The sequence below is a fragment of the Accipiter gentilis genome, chromosome 28 (genome assembly GCF_929443795.1).
Source record: "Accipiter gentilis chromosome 28, bAccGen1.1, whole genome shotgun sequence".
Taxonomy (NCBI): domain Eukaryota; kingdom Metazoa; phylum Chordata; class Aves; order Accipitriformes; family Accipitridae; genus Astur; species Astur gentilis.
The window spans coordinates 8,003,814-8,023,490 of record NC_064907.1 but is presented as its reverse complement, the minus strand read 5'-3'; the positions used below and the strand labels follow the sequence as shown (position 1 = coordinate 8,023,490).

General features: G+C 40.8%; 1 protein-coding gene across 8 annotated transcripts in view; it reads right to left on the bottom strand.

Moving 5' to 3' along the window:
* Positions 1-19,449, bottom strand: part of RGS7 (regulator of G protein signaling 7) — a 247,291-nt gene extending 227,842 nt beyond the window's left edge. For 7 of the 8 annotated variants that reach the window (XR_007509825.1, XM_049830713.1, XM_049830715.1 and 4 more), the window contains exons 1-2: positions 19,320-19,449; positions 18,039-18,150 (exon numbers count right to left, since the gene is read on the bottom strand). Coding sequence is in view for 7 of the 8 variants with exons in the window: in XM_049830713.1 (XP_049686670.1) it covers positions 18,039-18,116 (78 nt within the window). In the remaining variant the exon portion in view is untranslated. Of the gene's footprint in view, positions 1-18,038; positions 18,151-18,414; positions 18,460-19,319 lie in introns of those variants that run through there. The other variant, XM_049830714.1, reaches the window with a different exon arrangement.
* Between the last annotated feature and the right edge of the window lie 228 nt (positions 19,450-19,677).

Below are 19,677 nucleotides of genomic sequence, written 5' to 3'. Positions count from 1 at the left end.
AAGCACAGACAATCAAAGACTCTGTTCAACTGAACTACAAAGTCTGGTGAGCACTTCAAGATATGAAAAAACATGGAAAGCCAAAACTGAAAAAGGGCCTTGTAGATTATTATTAAAATAAGCTGAGAGAGTTTTTGTTGTTTAGAATTTCCATTTCTATGGCCCCAAAGTAACAAACAGAAGTCATTGGTTGCAGTGGTTAAGAAGATATTTGGTTCCAACAGAGCTTCTATAAATATCACTTACAATTGTTAGCTGGTTTACTGAGTTGTAGCTTTCACAGCAATATTGCTTGATTAATATTAAAAAAATGTATATTTTTGCACTCACAATGGAATTGGAATTCAGCCTTTTTTAAAAATAGTCAGTGATGACAGACTGCACTTGGAAACACAAGAAAAGTTATGTGCAAATAAACTGCCTTTCATATAAATCACAATTCAAGAGCATCAACACTGTCAGCTGAGATGCTTTAATTATTCTGAGCATCAACAACTGTGATTTTCAGGGTCTCTGATTAATACTGTAAATGTCATTAATGCAAGACGATGTTCAAATTATGTCCAAAATCATTCTGTGTCTGCTTTTTATTTAATAAGGTCTTTCACCTGCATTCATTTAAGATGATTACAAAGTTCAAACTGCTGCAAAGTCAGGCATCAGTTATAAGACTTGAGTGGAAGACAGAGGTAATAATCACTTGTTTGCTAAAGGTCATGGTTTTTAATGGGGCCTCTTAGATTACACTCGCTAACAGTCTCAGTCTGTACGAGTGACTATTTTTGGATAATGGCCATGGACAGAATTTCTTCTTCAGCAGGTTTGACCTGTTATATTTACTTCCATTTTACTGGTATGTTGTGGTCCACAGATTGTAGACTACATAAGATTTATAAGACAAATCTCGTGGCTCTCCTGTTACTTTAGAAAAGGCAAAAATCAGAAGCTTTAAATAAAGTCCTTCATATCTACAACCAGACTTATTTGTCTTTTACAGTGAAAACTGTTATAAGGTAATTTTGGTAACATACCAGCAAAATTAACAGCAAGTAATTACCAAAACATTATATCTATATGTATCTGTAGCTACACAGATTTTCTAACAGATCGTTGGTTTTGTACAGTGAAAAATTCAATAACCCTAATACAAGGGGTTGACAAGGATGTGCTAATAAAACATTACTTATGTTAAAGAAGTTTGAAGGCTGCTGAAGAAAGTTAGGGGGCTGTAACAGAAGCCCCCAAAAGTTCAAGCAGCAGATGGTAGTAGAGACTTTTGACAGTACTGGCACAGGATGATACCTGGGCTCCAGGGCTAAAAGTACAAATCATATATTGTCAGATTCCTAGTGAAGGAATGCAACCTTGGGAGCTGGGTAAAACATACCACATATATAGTAAAACTTGGATATAAAAAGGAACTTGGGGAGCAACAAAGAAAGACCAAGCAGGACAACTGTGTTAGCAAACACAAAACAATAAATACAAGCAGCTCCAAGAGCAACAAGGAAGAAATAGTCAATATCAACATCATACTCCTTCTATCAGGATACAGATGTAATCCTCCACTGTGCTTCTAGAAGATAACTTCGCGTTATTGACCCTAGGACCCTAAGGAGCCTAGAAAAATTGAGCCTAACACCAGAGAAAGAAATAGATACTGAACAGCTTGTGTATATCAGTTTTAACTATACTAATATTTGGGATTAGCAATAATTGGATAATTAGGGATATAGACGTGAGCAGCTATCTGTGTGGAGTATTCTAACTGGACAAATAGCAACTCTGATTAGATTGCTAATACTTCAATTAGACTAAGAAAAAAATCTTGGCTCTGCATATAAGGTGCATTTCTTTAGTCCACATAAACTACATGGGGTGTATAGTTTCGTTCCTTGCTCAGGGAACTTGGCTAATTTCAATGCAATAAAATTATGCTAATAAAAGGTTTTTATTAAATCTCCATACTGAACTGAAGCAGTGAAAATTGAAGTGAAGATGCAAAAATAAATGTATGATGGCTCATAAAAAGTTTTTGTGATTGCAGAAGGAAAAGCTTGGTCTGTCTCAAATTGTAATTTGTCAGATGCCTGTATTGGACACAGCCAGAAACAGCACAAAACCCAACATAGCATCAGACTTAAAATCATGCACTGTCTAGGACCATGACTCAACCTCATTAGCAGACAGCAACATTCTAACAAAACAATTTAAAGTGATATTGATCCTAGTGTTATGACTCCAGAGTTGCCATTTATAACCAAAAAAACCTCACAGCTTCTGAGAGGTAAAGATGTTTTTGACAAATAAATTGGTTTAGTATCATGGATTTTAGAACTGACATACTAAGGTGCTTCTCATGTTACTTGATAAAAGTTTATGAAAAGTGGAAAAGAAACTGGAAAATATTTTATATCATTAGCAAAGCTAACCATTTCAGAGCACACAGTTCTGTTAGTGGAAGAGGCAAATGAAGAGACACTTCCAAAAAGAAATGCTGTACAGTTTTAAGAGGGGACACATGGGAGTTGCTAGTTCAGAAGTACTACTTGTCAGAAATTTGAATATATTTTAATCTCTTCAACAAAATATGACATGAAAAAAGTGACCTAGCTAAGTAATAATGGTTATTAAATGCCCAAACCTGCTGATGCAGTTCTACAGAGAACATGAACTTTTAATAACATAGTCTTTCCTCTACATGATTCTCTCCCTTGCTCAAAGGCAAAACACTTTGATGTATGGATGTAAGAAGTAATAATAAAAGAGAGGACCACACTGATAAAGCAACGAACTGTTTAAACTGGGTGGGAAAACTTAGTCATAGCTAGCATACCAGCTGCAAACATGGGTACACATGCACACACACAGACTGGGGAATTACATCCTGCTGGAGATGGCACAGATGCCAATAATATCAGTCCTAGTGAACAAACAAAACAAAACAAAACAAAAAAACCAACAAAACGCATGAATGCCAACCAAAAGAAACAAGTAAGGCAGTTGTTTTGCAGGTCTACTCATGTTTCACAGAAATACTATGTATGAAGCTGCATAGGTTCATTCAAATCATTACTATTCATATTAAACTCACGCTATCCATATGAATGCAGACTGAAAGGCTGTACTTTCTGTTTCAGCAGAGTGAATGTTAGGACATATTGCCGAGAGATACAATTACAGTATCTGTTACAAAAATTAAAGCTAGAGGAAAACATAGTGTGGATTAATGTCCCTTTAGTTACATTTGCCACAATACTTATTCAGTGTTCTGACTAGTATTAAATTGCCGGAAAGCAAAATCTCACAAATATGGCTCCCACACACCACTTTAGTTACAGATACCCTCTGTTCTTTTAGTGGCATGAAAACCCCCTGTGTTTGGATTCCATAGAGTTACGCTGTTATTTCAAACACAGCATTTATAGGCATTAGAGAAGTAAGATTAGGCTGCAGTGGTTAGAGAGCACAAAATGCCATTCTGTCAATAAAGGTCAGCACTTCCATTATTCTTGCTTGTTTCAGCACATGAGTTTCCCCTAGACAATTTACAGGAAATGGAAGGGAAAATAACCAAATCATTGGAAAAATTGTTACAGATGCCATCTGGTCTTCACAGATGGGCCTGTACTGTAGGTCATGTACATCTTCGTTCCCTCTGTCATCACTCACTGAAGAATTCAAAGCAGGTAAAGAAACAGAAGCAATGACTCTAGAAAGTATACTATCTACACACCACTTGGAGATTTAGCCACTGCATCTCCACTTAACACTCCACTGAGAGTCAGAGAAAGTTCTCCAGGCTGATGAAATCTCACTCAAAAGGGATACAAAATCTGTTAGTCAGAAAGTCAAAGGTTAGATCTGTAATGAATCACAGTGGAATTGTGAAAGACAACTGAAAAATAAAAAAAGTGTATCACAAAAATATGGCAATACTCGTTATTGAAATACTGCTGTCACTACACTATACCCTGTCCAAAAATATAATTAGTCTTGTCCTCAATGTCTTTTCATAATCCAGATGAATTATCTCCAAATTACAAATGGGAAACAGAGGCACAAAATTACTAGCATTTTGTCAAACAGGACAGCAGAACTATGATTCATATCTATGTTCCCACTGCACAATTTTCTAAAAGCAATGTTTGATTTTAGGTACTCCCCATGCTCTTAAGCAAACTGCATTCTGGTAAGATTACAAGAATTCTCCAGCCGTGAGGAATTTACTGTTTTTATAGCACTGCACAAATTAAGAGTTTCTGTGGTTCCAATCTTCCTACTAAAGAAGCGGGGAGGGGATGTTTACTTTTAAGATATATGTTGTTTCATGTATTATTTAAAATAATACCTACCTCTTACTTATCAGCATCCTAAGGAGTTAAGCACAAAGTGCCTGTATGCCTCTCAGTTTGCTTGATATGGAGTGATTTATTCAAAACCATTCAGCAGCACAACCTAGACTTAACCTTCCTTCTTGCACACTCAGAGTCTCCCTCTGCATGATCACATTCAGTCTTAAAGGGAAGAAATTAGCTGAGATCTGACAGATTAGAAGAGTGATGCAACAGACCATCCTAGCATTAGCAAAAATCTACGGCTACTGTTGCATTTCAGTATAACATGCTATCTGCCACTGCTTTTCCGCTGTATTCTCCTCAAGACACCATCCATCTCTTTCTTCAGGAAAACGGTGTTACGCTGGCTAATGACTATTATCTCATTTATTCTCACTTGTCAGAAGTCATTCACTGCACTAATAGTTAATGTTACGATTGCTATGTCAATTATGAAAACTTACTTAGCTTGTAGAAGGGCAATTCATTCAAAAGTCATCATTACATTTACTTGCTTTGAAGGGAAATTGGAAAATACACACAAAACATAATGTTTCATCTAATCCATTCTACAATATAGCCTACTTCAGTGGCAAAAAGCTGGAAGTCATACCTCTAGCATGGTACCACCAGGACACCACCACGTAAGAACTTCTGTAGCATTTCAGCCACGCAGGAACCACGTACTTTTCAAGGAATTAACCTAATAAACCGATACTTTTCAAGGAATTAACCTTAATAACCCGACTGAGAACAGCAGTTACTCTGCGCTTAGGGCCACATAAATAAAGTAAAATTTCATTTCTACTTCTACAAGATAAATGGGAAAGAACTTAGCTTAAAAAAAAAAAAAAAAAAAAGAGAGAGAGGGGAATTTTCCCCCTCAACTGCATCTACTACATGCTTCAAATGTTCAAGAAAGTACCCGTCCCAAGGATAGCTAACGCCACAATAACACAACACACTGAACACTTCCAGTAACACTCTGAGGTCTAACTGGCTAATACATAAGCATGTAAGTAGTCCATCTTGTAAGTACTATTCAAGATAGCTTGCAAAAACAATAGGACAAAAATATTTAAATATAACTAACAACATAGCTAAAACTTAAATTGATGCTAATATATTCATGTCAACTGTGGACTACCCAGTTAAAATCCATTTACCATGTCTATATGGATTATATGAAAAGGTCAAAAAGGTGGGATAAAGGAGAAAAGTGAGAACATACAGAAAATATTTCCTCTTGCTAAGGCCTGTCAAGATAACAAAGAACAAAACCACTGACATTTGGACTAAATCAGGTGAATGACTGTGAATTTGTAACAAGCTTCACTTCCATTTTGGTGATTCTCAAATACTGTTCTGAAGGTGATGCAAGGACCATTCCATGCATTGAGGGAAAAAATGGAAATTACCTAGACTTAGCCTCTTCTGACTAGTCTCCCCCACCTCTTGCTTTATATTTAGATTGTAAATTTTATGCACAGAAATTATCTTTTCAGTTTGCCAACAGAACGCTAAGCCCAGCAGCCTCCTTTGCGTGACACAAGTGCAGGCAACAAACAGCAGCGTTTAGCCTGGCTGATGAACACAAGACGACAGCGGAGGCTTCCCTCCCTGGAAACTGCAGAACGAGCACCAGTGAAGTAAAAGAACCATCAAAAGACTTGATCAACAATTTGACCAGGACACCAACATTAACACTTAGCATGGAAGACTGTTTATGAGACCGGCATTCATTCCTTCCTCAAGAGAACCCCTCCCAGCATCCCTGTGGGACGTTTGGTCACTGCCCAGGGGGAAGAGGACCACCTAGTCAATCTCCAGCACCATTTCCAGAAGCACCTGCACAAGCCTGGTGGTCTCATTCAACCCTGCTTATCTTGCCATACTCGCCAGACAGAGCAATTGGTGCTACGGCTCACATGAAGACAAACATATTGCAAGTGACAGAATGATGAGATGCTGAATATTTTTCTTTCAGTGCCTCGCATGCAGTGTTTTGTCCTTGAACCTACTCCATGTCCTTTAATATTGCCGAGAGCAACCAAAAATAAGCCCCATGAAATGATCTACTTAAGGAAACTATTTCACAGGACTCAAAGGGTAGAATTCCTGTTTGAATGGGGAGCAAGAAGTATAGTTCTTCAAAACATGTGAAAAAGAAAGAAACAAACAAAAGATGGTAAGTCAACGTCCTGTGCTAACACCCTTCCAGACAACATAAACTGACATCTCAGCACCTGTGTTTGTCTTCATTTAGATAACAGACATCAGAGTCGGAAGGAAATGTAGAACCTTCAGGGACAATCCATGGTTACACATTTATACCTGTACAACATGTCTGATTTTCCATAGTTTACAGTGAGAGCTCCTAAACATTGGAATACAGGACTAGAAAGGATTGTCAAGTCCAGTGTCCTGGAATCAAAGTTAGCCCTCAATTCCTGGAAAGAAAAAAACATAAACTGAAAGAATCCCAGAGGCAATAGCATTGGCTGTGGCCTGCCTGACCAATTATATACCAAAGTTTCTGTTAAAATGTTAATGGCATGACAGCTATAGACGCATCAACACAGGTAAATACAAACACAACTATATAAATAGAACATGTCCACACACTTTTCTTCTGGATGTACCTCAAAACAAGATACGAACGCTACCTCAATATAAGAACAGGACAGTGTGTTTATTAAACACCTGAACATGAACTTCAACATCCAAAAGTAATGCTATAGAAGTGGAGCTGATGGTAAAGAGAAAGCAAGATCAGAACTATTTTTTTCCACTATAGATGAACCTAAGGGCTTCAGGTCACAATTGTCTGTAGAACAGAACAGTTGCTTAAACTTTGAAAAGATTTTCCTACAGCAGAGATACTATTCTTGTACTACATGTTTTTGAGAAACAAGCACAGATAAAGCACTGTATCATTTACCCCTGTTTTAAACAATCCGAAGGTATTTCTCCTCTCTCTTGGAAACCAAACCAGTGCATTAACTTTACCGGGCATTAGTATGGCACTTCTACTCTGACGGACGCTGGTGTTCCCTCCAGACCACAGGAGCCAGAATCTAAGTATTTCGTTCAGGTAGTGTGATGAGTTCCACAGAGTAATAGACATGATTTATGAAAAGGTACTAAAAACCTTTAGCTCCTAGTGACTTGAATGAGATTTGTCGTTGCTTAGTAACTCTTAAAACTGAGACATTTGAAAGCTAGTAATACTGTGAGCAGCTGGGTAGAACTCTTGTTGTTTATAGTATTCTAATTGTCTAAAACTGCATTCCTGTGACCATAGCACTTTACCATCTGTTGTAATACTTTGATAAATTTAAGGTACTATGTACAAAATAAACAGCTGATCTTCACAGAATTTCACTAAGATGAGTTTAAGTACACCGCAGACCACCTATTTTACAGAATACAGCTAAAATAAACTATTCCAGTCATACAGAAATCTTAGCATAGCCCTGTATGATAGCATTATTCATACACCAAGTTTTCCGTTTGCTACTGAGAAGCCATCCTGGTTTACAATTTTGAACTTCTTCTTCAGATCACGCTTATATGCCTGCAGCACTAAATGTGCGAACGTCAGGGGGTTTCTGGTACAGCCACAAAATGTTCTATATTTTCTCCTCCATACAGACAAAAGTGTACAACATAAAGAGAATTCTTATTGTAAAACACCTGCCTCAACTTCATGTAATTTTGAGGGTTTGTTATTAAGCTTTGTCTTTCTTCTTGTCGATATTGATTCCACACCAAATGCAATTGTATGGCTCCTGCTGATATCAAGAAATGCTGTGAATCTACATGTGAGGGTAGAATCTAGCTCACAGAAGATTAATACCTCTTACAGTCTGTGGTTCAGAGAAGTGTAGGTGTTAAGAACCACTAATATGTCTTCCTTTCGAAAGGCATTCAGTAAACTGCTTATTCATCCTGAGGTAAAAGTAGATCAGAAAAACTGTGGTTTTCCACCAGAATTTAGGGCACTTTTAAATACCAGCTATTCAAAATACTTCAGTGCAATTCACTTTTACAATGAGGAAGACAAAGTACAATAGTGTTACATCACATACATGAGATGCTGTCAAAAACTATTATATATTTAAATGTCCTCTAATACAACCTTTTGTTCATGTTTTTTCAATTATGATCAATTACGAATCAAGAATCAGATTACAATAAAAGTGGGCCTGGCTGGCATAATATTCCTTCCAAATAAATTCCATGGGGGCTGTATGTATATTTTATTTTTTCACTGTGGATTGCTATTTAATCAACAATGAAGAACAGTCACAAAAGCATAACGGCCACAAAATCGACGTGCCAGTAAGAGTCCTGACCCCACAGACTCTGTCACAAAAGCAGACCCACCTCACTGCCCCTGCTTGTCCCACAGCAGCAGGACTCTGCACTGCTCAGAGGGTATTTATAACTGCCAATCCATTTCTTAGATTAGACTACTGAAATACTGTAAGTGCATATGCATGTACATGGACGTACATTCACATTATACAACCATCTACGTCATCACGAATAACTGGAACAGAAAGAAAAAAAAAAAATCCTTTGGTGTTATCGGGAACAATTTTCACTTTCAGCTAGGTAACCCTTGTACATCTGAACTGCATTGTGAAGCGAGCCTCCCTGTTTTCTGTCTCGTCCTCTGTGGCACAATACTTCCTCTCTAGAACTTCACACTCTGTTAGTCAAACAGGATTCAACACAGGTCAAAGGAAGAAGAAAGCAAATGCACAACTCCAGCGGAAGTGATGCAGAAGAGTAAATACAGCTTCAAAGTTCCCATTTTACCCAGCTTCAGTAAAAATGGTACCAGAATACCAGGAGAAGGATGATTTCACTGTGAAGGATAAATTTCTATCTGGATTGTCCTTGGGGTCTATTTGGCTGTTACTTAAGGTTTTTCAGAACTAAACCAGCACATCTTTGATATGAATACAACTTGATAAATTCTTAAAGACTTCCCTAAAAGGATTTCTCATTGAGTAACACTGTGGATCTAATACACTTCAAATTTCATTTAATGGCTATCAAAGATGTCAACTGAGTCGAAATAGCACAATTATAAAAATCTTGAAAAACAGGCATCTTCATTGAAAAAATATGGATAAAATATATAGAGTGTCACCTCTCCAGTTCCTGTTCATCAGCAATAAACTTTTAGCTAGAAGTATATTCGAAGGAAGTGCAGATAACAACAGTGAGAAAAAGCAAGAGTGATGTCTCTGGCATTTGATGCCCTGATCACCTTCACAGACAAAGCAGCTTCTCTGAAACTCAGCCTATAATGCTGTCTTCTCGAGATACACAGAGCATTACAAACAAATTCAGAGAGATCCATAGCAGCATCTGACAAAGGAAGCTTGCAAACACATCCACACATGAGCACAAAACCGGCCCCAAAATTTAGGAGGCTAAATAGTCCAAACGCCAAGCTCCCATCCCTGCCAGTATGTTATCTAGTAAAAGCTTCACTGACGGTTACAATAGCTTCATGAGATGTTCCTAAACCTGTTCCTACAGCTCCATTTCTTAGCCAGCCTGCTCTCCTGCACTAACCCCAGGCAGTTCTCACTCCCCACATGAAGCTACAGTTCCCAACTCTGCTTCTCAGACAGTTCAGCTCCAAGGACTAATGTCCCCTGTGGCTTCCCAGCCAACCTCATTCCCGCTACATCTCTTCCAGTTACTCTTACAACCGACACATACTTTAATAACTAGCTCAACCTTTTTATCTCCAACCTTTTTTAGAGCTGGTGGTAATCAAGACCAAAAATCAAAATTCTTGGCTGATCCCTTTGCCATGGGAAATTGTACATGTACTTTTTCTTCAGTGTACCATAATCTCAAAGCTTCATTTGAAGATGTTTTTCTAAAGTGGTCAATCTCCTCCAACTCCTAATGTGACCCTCAAAGTTTTCTTCCCTTATTCACTTTTGTAAAGTTCATATTACCACTATTAAAATCTAGGCTTTTCTTGCCTTGATCAAAGCCGACAAAAGGTATCCTCCTACATTTTCCAACTTCTTCCTCCTACCACTGCAATGTGTTCCCATAAGAAAAAAAAAAAAAAAAAAAAAAAAAAGGAAGCCATTCGGGGTAGTATTTTGCAAGCTCAGCCCTAATGGCTCCCTCTTCTGTAGAAAATAGCTTGCTCTATTTTACCAAAAAACCCGGATTTTTAGTTTTTCCACTGCTCTGACACTGACATGTCACTATCATGCCTCAGTTTACCCACCTGTAACACAGAGAATAATTATATACATCTCTTTTGTAAAAGCTTTATTTTTTTAGAGATATGGTTGGAAACCAGCTATTGTTCACACTCTCTATTATATATCTGCAGTCTTTACCTTTCCCCAACACTCTGTCTGAAAAGTTTTATAGCATGTAAAAAACAATTAAACATATTCTGCTGGTGATTCTATTCTGTTCTTTCTAGGCTTGACCTGCGATTTGACTTTTGACCTAGATTTGTAAATGCACTTGATAAGCCCAATTTCTTCTCTTTTAGCAGCTTTTACAGACTGATTTGAAGAAGCTGGTGTAGTGCAAGTTGTATTTACATGCAAATATTTTAACGTGGCCTCATTATAGCTCATATCGGCTTTGCTGGGAATGTGTCAAATGTTATCATACGATAGAGGTTACTATAAAAATTCCTTCAGTCCACAAAGAACATTGTAAGTCTGAAGTAAAAGAAAACAAAACTCAAAACCCCAAAACAAACAATTTCTGACTCCGTATTGCACGTCACTATCAACAGCATCATTGTTTCCATAGCTACAAATGTAGACTGCTTCAAAGGAAAGAAGCAGAGAAACTGAAAATGACAATGCACAATCAAAACAGGCACATAGAGTTTTCAGACAGCATATGTGGGATGGAGAAAGGAAGTAACATGGTAGCACAGAATTCTGTGGGGTTTTTCCATTTGACAGTAATGCCAGTGATCTGAGCACATCAAGCTCAGAACAGCATGCAGCAGTAAACCTCTCACTGCAATATCACTTGACACATTTCTACACCTAGTGGAAGGAAGAGGAGAACCGAAAGGGTGGAAAACACAGCAGGAATCACCAAAGCAAATACACAGGGCAGGTGCCCCTCTCGCAGATCTAGCCACCTGCAAACTCAGACAGACGTATTTTTAATCACGTTTCCTTGGCATTTTCAGTGGTTCTGTATAGTTGTGAAGACAATCAAATCCTTTATACTGCTCTTATCACAAATGATGCCAAGACGTACACGCTACACCTAGTACTAACAACAACCGTTCCAGGAGAGGATACAGCGTTGAAGTGAATCACCGCACAGGGGATAGATACAAAACATGAGGGTGTGACCGTACAGGGAAACGTGCAGTCTCACCACACGAAAGGCACTCCACAGCATCTAGCAACTACTCTGTCCTCCAGTATTATGTTCCTGCCCTCTAAGTATTACCTGTGTAATAGCTTACTTCACTACCAACCAACTACTCCAGAACTATGACAACATCCTCATAACACTCATAGTGGATAGGGAGGTAAATTCTGTTCTTCGTACAGCTGGAATTTCAGAGGTCCACAAATGTGGACCTTTCTCCATCAATTCTATAATGATGAATGTTGTAATAAAACCAAAACCAGCATCCAAGACTGGCAACAATATCACTCTTCTTAGAAGAAGAAGAAACTGCATAATGTAGAGGTATACTATAATTTAATTAAAAACAAAAAAAAAAACACACAAAAAAACCAAAAAACCACAACAAAAACAACCACACTTACCTCTAGTACTTTGGCATTTGCAATGTAGTAACAAACTCAGTAGTTTACACTGGGAGCAAGATGCCTCCATAGATTGTGATGGTATATTCAGAAATGCATAGTATCAGACTAATTCTTCCCTTATCAAAGTGGGTGACAGCACTTAGAAAAATCCCACCTACCATGTCCTTCCTTAGTCTCACAGGCTCTAAGGAATACAGTTATCTGTGATATCATTTTCTTCCAACACTCTTTTTTAAGGCAGCAGTTGATAAAAGCCACATGAGAACACACTATTATCTGCACACTACCCTGGAAGTCGTATCTGGTACAAGCACAGGAGAGGAGAATGGTTATTAGAAGATGGTGGTCACTATTTCCTCAGTGTTGTCACTGCATGGCTATTGCTCCTTTACAACAACAGTTGCTAAGTATCACGCTTTGGAGGTATAGCTTCTATGAAGAATATCAGATCATGATGGCCTTCTATGACGGGGTTACAGCATTGGTGGATAAGGGAAGAGCAACAGACTTCATCTACCTGGACTTGTGCAAAGCATTTGACACTGTCCCACGTGACATCCTTGTCTCTAAATTGGAAAACCATGGATCTAATGGATGGACCACTCGGTGGATAAGGAATTAGCTGGATGGTGGCACTCAAAGAGTTGCAGTCAACAGCTCGACACCCAAGTGGAGAGCAGTGACAAGTGGCATTCCTCAGGGGCTGGTATTGGGACCGGCGCTGTCTAACATCTTTGTTGGCGACATGGCCGGTGGGATCGAGTGCAGCCTCAGCAAGTTTGCCAACCACCAAGCTGTGTGGTGTGATCGACATCCTGGAGGGAAGGGATATCATCCAGGGGGACCTTGACAGGCTGGAGAGGTGGGCCTGTGTGAACCTCATGAAGTTCAACAAGGCCAAATGCAAGGTCCTGCACATGGGTCGGGGCAATCCCAAGCACAAGTACAGGCTGGGCAATGAGTGGACGGAGAGCAGCCCTGCGGAGAAGAACTTAGGGATATTAGTGGATGAAAAACTGAGTGTGAGCCAGCAATGTGCGCTCACAGCCCAGAAAGCCAACCGTATCCTGGGCTGCATCAAAAGCAGCGTGACCAGCAGGTCAAGGGAGGTGATTCTTCCCCTCTACTCTGCTCTCATGAGAGCCCAGCTGGAGTACTGTGCTCAGCTCTGGGGCCCCCAGCATGAGAAAGACTTGGACCTGCTCGAGTGGGTCCGTAGGAGGGCCATGAAGATGATCAGAGGGCCAGAGCACCTCCCCTACGAGGACAGGCTGAGAGAGTTGGGGTTGGTTCAGCCTGGAGAAGAGAAGGCTCCGGGGAGACCTTATAGCAGCCTTCCAGTGCTTAAAGGGGGCCTACAGGAAAGAGGGGGAGGGACTCTTTATCAGGGAGTGTAAGTGATGGGACGAGGGGTAATGGTTTTAAACTGAAAGGGGGTAGATTTAGATGAGATATTAGGAAGAAATTCTTTACTGTGAGGGTGGTGAGACACTGGCACAGGTTGCCCAGAGAGGTTGTGGATGCCCCATCCCTGGAATTGTTCAAGGCCAGGTTAGATGGGGCTTTGAGCAACCTGGTCTAGGGGAAGGTGTCCCTGCACAAGGTATGGGGGTTGAACTAGGTGATCTTTAGTGTCCCTTCCAACCCAAACCATTCTATGATTCTACGATCATGGTAAACTAAGAAGGAGCTTGAGATTACAAATTCAGCACTTGCTATACATGAGTACTGGCATATATGACCTTCAACAATTGTCACAAGAACAGAACAAACACCTCATTATCGTCATTACAGCATTGAAAGGCCCAACTGTTAGAAATTCTAATCAGCTTTGGCAAAAGCTATTTTAACACTCGGGGCAGTGAGGAAGGTAGACAATCGAAGTCTCAGTCACAAGAATATTACTATTCAGACAGGGCTAATCTTATTGCTACAAAATAAAGCTATCATCTCTCAAACGAAGCTAGTTCAGACAGCAATACAATAACCATTAAACTTACAAATTAGAACTCCTAATCCTTGCAGCATACGTTTGACGAAAAAAGTAAGCAAAGTACAGACCAGACAGATAAGCAAAGGTTTAGCAGGACCAGCAGTATGTCTAAAATGGAAGTTCCTCAAAGACGCCTCTTATTATTTTAATTATTTTTGCCATCATGAGATTAAAAAGGAAACAAAAGGCAGGTCAGGCTCAGAAACTTAGAAAAGCTGCACAATATGGGCCTTATATTACATCCAAGTTTCTTCTTTAAGACGTAGCTTGCAGCAAGTAAGTCAGTATTGCTGAAATCTGAGATTTTTGTATGAGCAACTTGTGATGATAAAATACTATGGATTCTAGTGTCTTATCTCTTTAAATTGCTGACTGGAATGGACTCTGTTGGAGAGGAAGTAAAAGCAGGGCTTTTACATTTTTCATGTTTGCCTCAGGCTACTAGCAGAAAAATTTAGGACTTTTTCTAAGGTATGTCAGTACCAATGATGTGTCACATGTCATTACTTTATAATTAGGGTGATAGCCAAAAAGAATAATGCAGCTGACATTCTGTTAAAATAAAAAAGTATTCCCCAAGGCATAAAAACACTGACACAAGCATCTTAAAAGGCAGTGTAAAAATGATATAAGGAGCTGTTTATCTGTGCTCTTGTCTTCTCCATCACAGATTCAAATAAATAATTCTAAGTTATGTATGCATTGAATATTTGGTTATCCTATGCTGACTTTAAAAAAAAAAAATCATATCTGAGAGCAAAATGCAATGAAACCCTTGTCTAGGAATACAAGCTATTATGAGAATAACAGGTTATCTACACTCTATATTACTCTAGATTATAATTTGATAATCCATCTTTCTTCAACCCTTCAAATAAGTAACTAATTACTAACCAAATACGTTTAAAAAAATAGAACAGCCTTTTTTATCAAGACTGTGCAATTTACTTAAAGTGCAATAATGATTCTGTAACGATTCAAGCCTTAACTACTGAACTTGTAAACACCAGAACTTCATTCTGTGTAGAATTTTCTACAAAATGCTCCTGACAGAATCAGGATTTAGGAAACCCAGGGCTGTAACTCCATGTAGCTTAGGACATAGTTAATTCAAATTATGCCTGAAAGTCAGAGACGAACAGAATTACCAGATTACAAAATTGTGTTTTATAGCCAAAGTAATGGTCTTCACTCTAGTTCTTCATTAACACAAGTAATAAGAGATGTCCCATCTATTCCTTGCAGGTACACATATCACAAAATGTGTGCTATTCCATGCATTGATGTTGTATAAACTACTGGAAGAAAGCATTTCCACATTTGTGGATTTCAGCAACGTTATTCAAAATATGAGACTTCAAATCCAGTTTCCTTCTGAAGCCAGCCAATAGCATACTTACACTTTTTTTTCCCCTAATGACTATTAATACTTTTCCAGTTGGCCAAAAAAAGAAAAAAAAGTCCTTCATGAAGCCGGCAGATCGAGTTCTTTGTTCACTCTGCACAGTGTTTTCATTTCCAACACAATGACAGACAGAGGAGTATTGTGTTTTCAAATGTATTACAGGAATCTTGTGATTTAGTTGTTGCTATTGAAGAATTACATTCAGAGATTATATATTCTGAAGTGAAATGATTTCCACCTAACTATCCTCCTGTTATGTTCTAGACAGAGAATTTATAACACATTTGATTACAGCAATATCATACTGCAGAAAAAGGCAGGTAACTTTTTTAAAAGTTCTCTATTATTTTGTTGCCTACTCCTTGAATACTGCCAGAGGAAGGACTACTTGGTTTCCTCTCTAGTACTCTAACACCAGCATGTACAGTCTTAAATGATCTTTTGATTCACCATGCTACAAAAATAAATTGACATGTACAAAAATAAAAATGGCAGGTAATGCTGTAGAAGGTCAACGTTCTTCAGAAGTTTAATACTCAGTGTACCACTGGCACTTTAGTGACCACAAGGGAAGGACCACTGCTACACTGGAAGACAGAAACTGGTATTATCCCTTTACCGCTGATTTACAGAGAACTGAAAAGGTGTTTGATGCTTTGATTTGCTGAGCATACACCTGAGGTTTTGCGCCCTATCCCTGCTCCCCATTTTCAAATTTCCCCTGCATCACCAGGATTCTCATCACTTTCCTCAGCAGTTCCCTTTCAGTCTGGAGGCTGCTCAGGGGTAATGTTAAATTTTGGCATAAGGTCACACTACATATAATGGGTCACAAGCCTGACCCGTTCCTCAGACGAAGTCACCACGGCAGAAGAGAAACGGTTTCTCTGCGTTCCCCCTCCATGTACTAAAGAAGATGAGAAAAGACTTCTTTCTGACAAATGTGGAAAGATTCTGTTTAGAAAGATCAAAAACCTATGAAGAACAATATAAGCTTTGATATATTGCTTTTAATATATGCAGCTTTTTTTCACATATAAATTCACGCATACAATTGCGTTTTCAAACACACTTGTGGCGTTAATGGCAAGGTAAGCCCATATTTTTCTAGGTGTGCATTCCTACATAGGTGGATAACCAAGGTTAAGTTCATAAAATCATTCACTTATGTAAAAAGAGCCTAATTTTTCAAAATACAAGCAACTACAAGCAAGTACAACCAACTAACTGAGATCAGGAACATATTTGAAAATAGGAAGAGAAAAAAAGCATGCATCAGCCTTCAATTTGAGACTACTTTTTTAATTTCTGGGAAAAGAATACTTACCACAGTTACCGACGATACCTTAGTTCACCTCAAAGACTAAACTGAGTACATATCAGATGCTTTCTATTACAGTTAACTTGCAAAAGGAAAAGTCAATGCCTCTAACAAAGTAAAAATATTGATTTTTTCCACCTGATAAAAACAACCACAAACAAGTTAGAAAGCACTGTGTTCTAGGAATAAACAAGTAGTTGCATAATTATGTCTTTCAGATTGTCAGAGCAAAGTTATTTTTCTCCATTATTATTAGAATTTATTTTGTTATTCTTTTTTTGATAAATGCAATTAAAGTTTTATAAAAACAAACAAACAAACAAACAAACAAACATAAAATAAAGCTCTCAAAATCCCCAAGCACTTACTGTCACTGAAGTGAAAGCACAGTGGCTAAATAAGCCCCACTATTGGAGTTCAATGCCTGGAAATTTGTATATTGACGCTATTAGAATAACTACATTAGAAATCCTTCCCAGACAGCATCCCTGGAGTGTATGTGTTTGAGGTTTTTTTAGGTTGTGGCAACTGCAGATAAGTAATATCTTTAATCACTTTTTCCCCTCATATGAAATAAGTTAATGGTTCTGGCTCGCCTGCACTCTGAAAATCTTTGCCCAGAGACAGAAACACAAAATCTTGTATCATACAGTTAATGTTTAGCTTTAAATACATGAATTCATTTTACAAATAGATTTTACAAGCGAACACTTGAATTCAAATTGTGTTCCAGTCTCTGGCACATTGCCACCATCCCATATTATATGTATCAATGCAGAAAATGAATGAAGTACATCAAGTATTTCAAATTGAAAACCAGCTGTGTCTGAACATGATGCAAAGTTGACACGTGTGTGTATTTTACCATTTAAACCAACAGATCCAGTCACTTCTCAATCTAGTAGTACCTGGGATATGGATCTACTTTGCACATACCATTTAAACTGCATTAGGCAGCACAAATGTCAACAGACGCAAAACATCCCAAATTACTGGCAGGTGATCTGAAATCACACTGCTCCATTCAACACAAAGCACAGCAGCAGCATCTACTCGTGAAATTGGAGAGAAACAGCAAAAATAATGGCCGCACTTGCTAGGCAAAAGAGTCCAGGATTTCACCATTTCCTGAAGTCCCTTCCTCAGCTTTCGAAAAAGCACAAAGGCTTACCTTTCTGTACACCAGCATGTTTGGGGATTCGTCAGCCACCCCGTTGCTGCTTTGCCCATAATTATTTCCTTGTGCCATGTCCCACAGATTTGATCCGCTTTTGAACGTTGCGCTGTAAAAGGTAAAAGTGGTTTCAGTAAGACATCGCCTCAGGTCTCCTTCCTTCCCTGACGATTAATGGACCTGACTTTCTAGCAACATGTGATCAGAATCGGCGTATGCTCTTACTCCAACAGATATTTACATCGGAGCGAAGCTGCTAATTCACCGCTAACTGTCATTACTCTCTTTTGCCTGTAAATAATGAATGTAGTAAGTCAATCTAATTTAGACGTTAATGAATTGTCCCTCCGAATAGCTCCCTGACATACCATACCATGCAGCCGCCTGCTCGCAAAGCGCTCCTTCCTCGCCCGCGCAGGCTTCCCCAAGGGATGCTCCGCACCCCCCGGAGCACAGGTTTGGGGGGACTGACTCAGCCCGCGGCTGAGCACTCAGCAGTGCCCTCTCCTCGCGGCTCAGGCCGTACTAGCAACTTTCACAAGCCCCGAACGCGCACAAAGCAAACCGGACGCTTGAAACTTCTCCTTAATTCACCAGCACGTGTGTGCTCTTACACGTATGCCGGGGGAGGGAGGGGGGCAGGCGACGGCGGGGGGGGGGGGGGGGGGGGGAAGGAAGAAGCAAGCCAGAAACCCTTTCCGGTTGTTTTCACCTACTTTCATCGTACTTCGCTGCACAACGCCGGCTCCGCCGCCAGCCCCGTCTCCTCCCCGCCCTCCCCCCGCTCACACGGGAACCGCACGAAGCAAGAGCTCGGGTCGTGCCGTAGCTCCGGCTTTGCACGCAGGTGTAAGAATGCGCTCCATCTACAGACCGCACCGGCGGCCGCGGGGAGCCCGGAGGGCTCTACTCCAAACACTTACCTCCGAAGCCCCCCACCCCGGACCTCTCGCCTCCGGGTTTCACCGCGCCTCGCCCGCAGCGCCGGCTCGCCCTGCCCTGCCCTGCCCTGCCCTGCGTCCGTCCAGGGGTGCGCGGCTCTCGGCACCGAACGGCCGGGAGGGAGAACCGGCTGGCCCGGCAGGGAGCGCGGCGCGGAGCCGCCGGTTTCAGCACCGCGGACAGCGGCAGCGGCGCCGCCCGGGGTGGGGGTGGGGGGGGGGGGGAGCTGACGGCCTCTCCCCCCCCCCCCCCCGCCGCCCCCTCCCGCCCCCGGCAGCACCGGGGGGGGGGGGGCGGGGGGGTCGCGGAGAGCGGCTCCCCGCCCGTCTCGTTTACCTCCTGGGCCAAGGTCACTGCGCCGCGGCCGCGGTTCCTCGCCTCCTCCCGCTGCTCCTGGCGCGCCCCGCGCGGTCGGTGTCAGCCGGCAGCGGGCGGAGGGACGCGGCGATCGTTCATCACACACACACGCACACGCACTTGCGGGCGGAGGCGCTGCTGCCGGTGGCGGTGGCGGTACGGGAGGAGCCGCCGCCGCCGAGGCTGCGGCTCTCCCCTCCTCTGCCGGAGCGGCGGCAGCTCAGCTCCCTCCCCGCAATGGAGCGGCCGTCACGTGGGGGACGGGCACGTCAAAGGTGCTGCTGTTGCTGCCGCTCCGCCACACAGCAGCCGCCCCCCCCTCCTCCTCCTCCTCCTC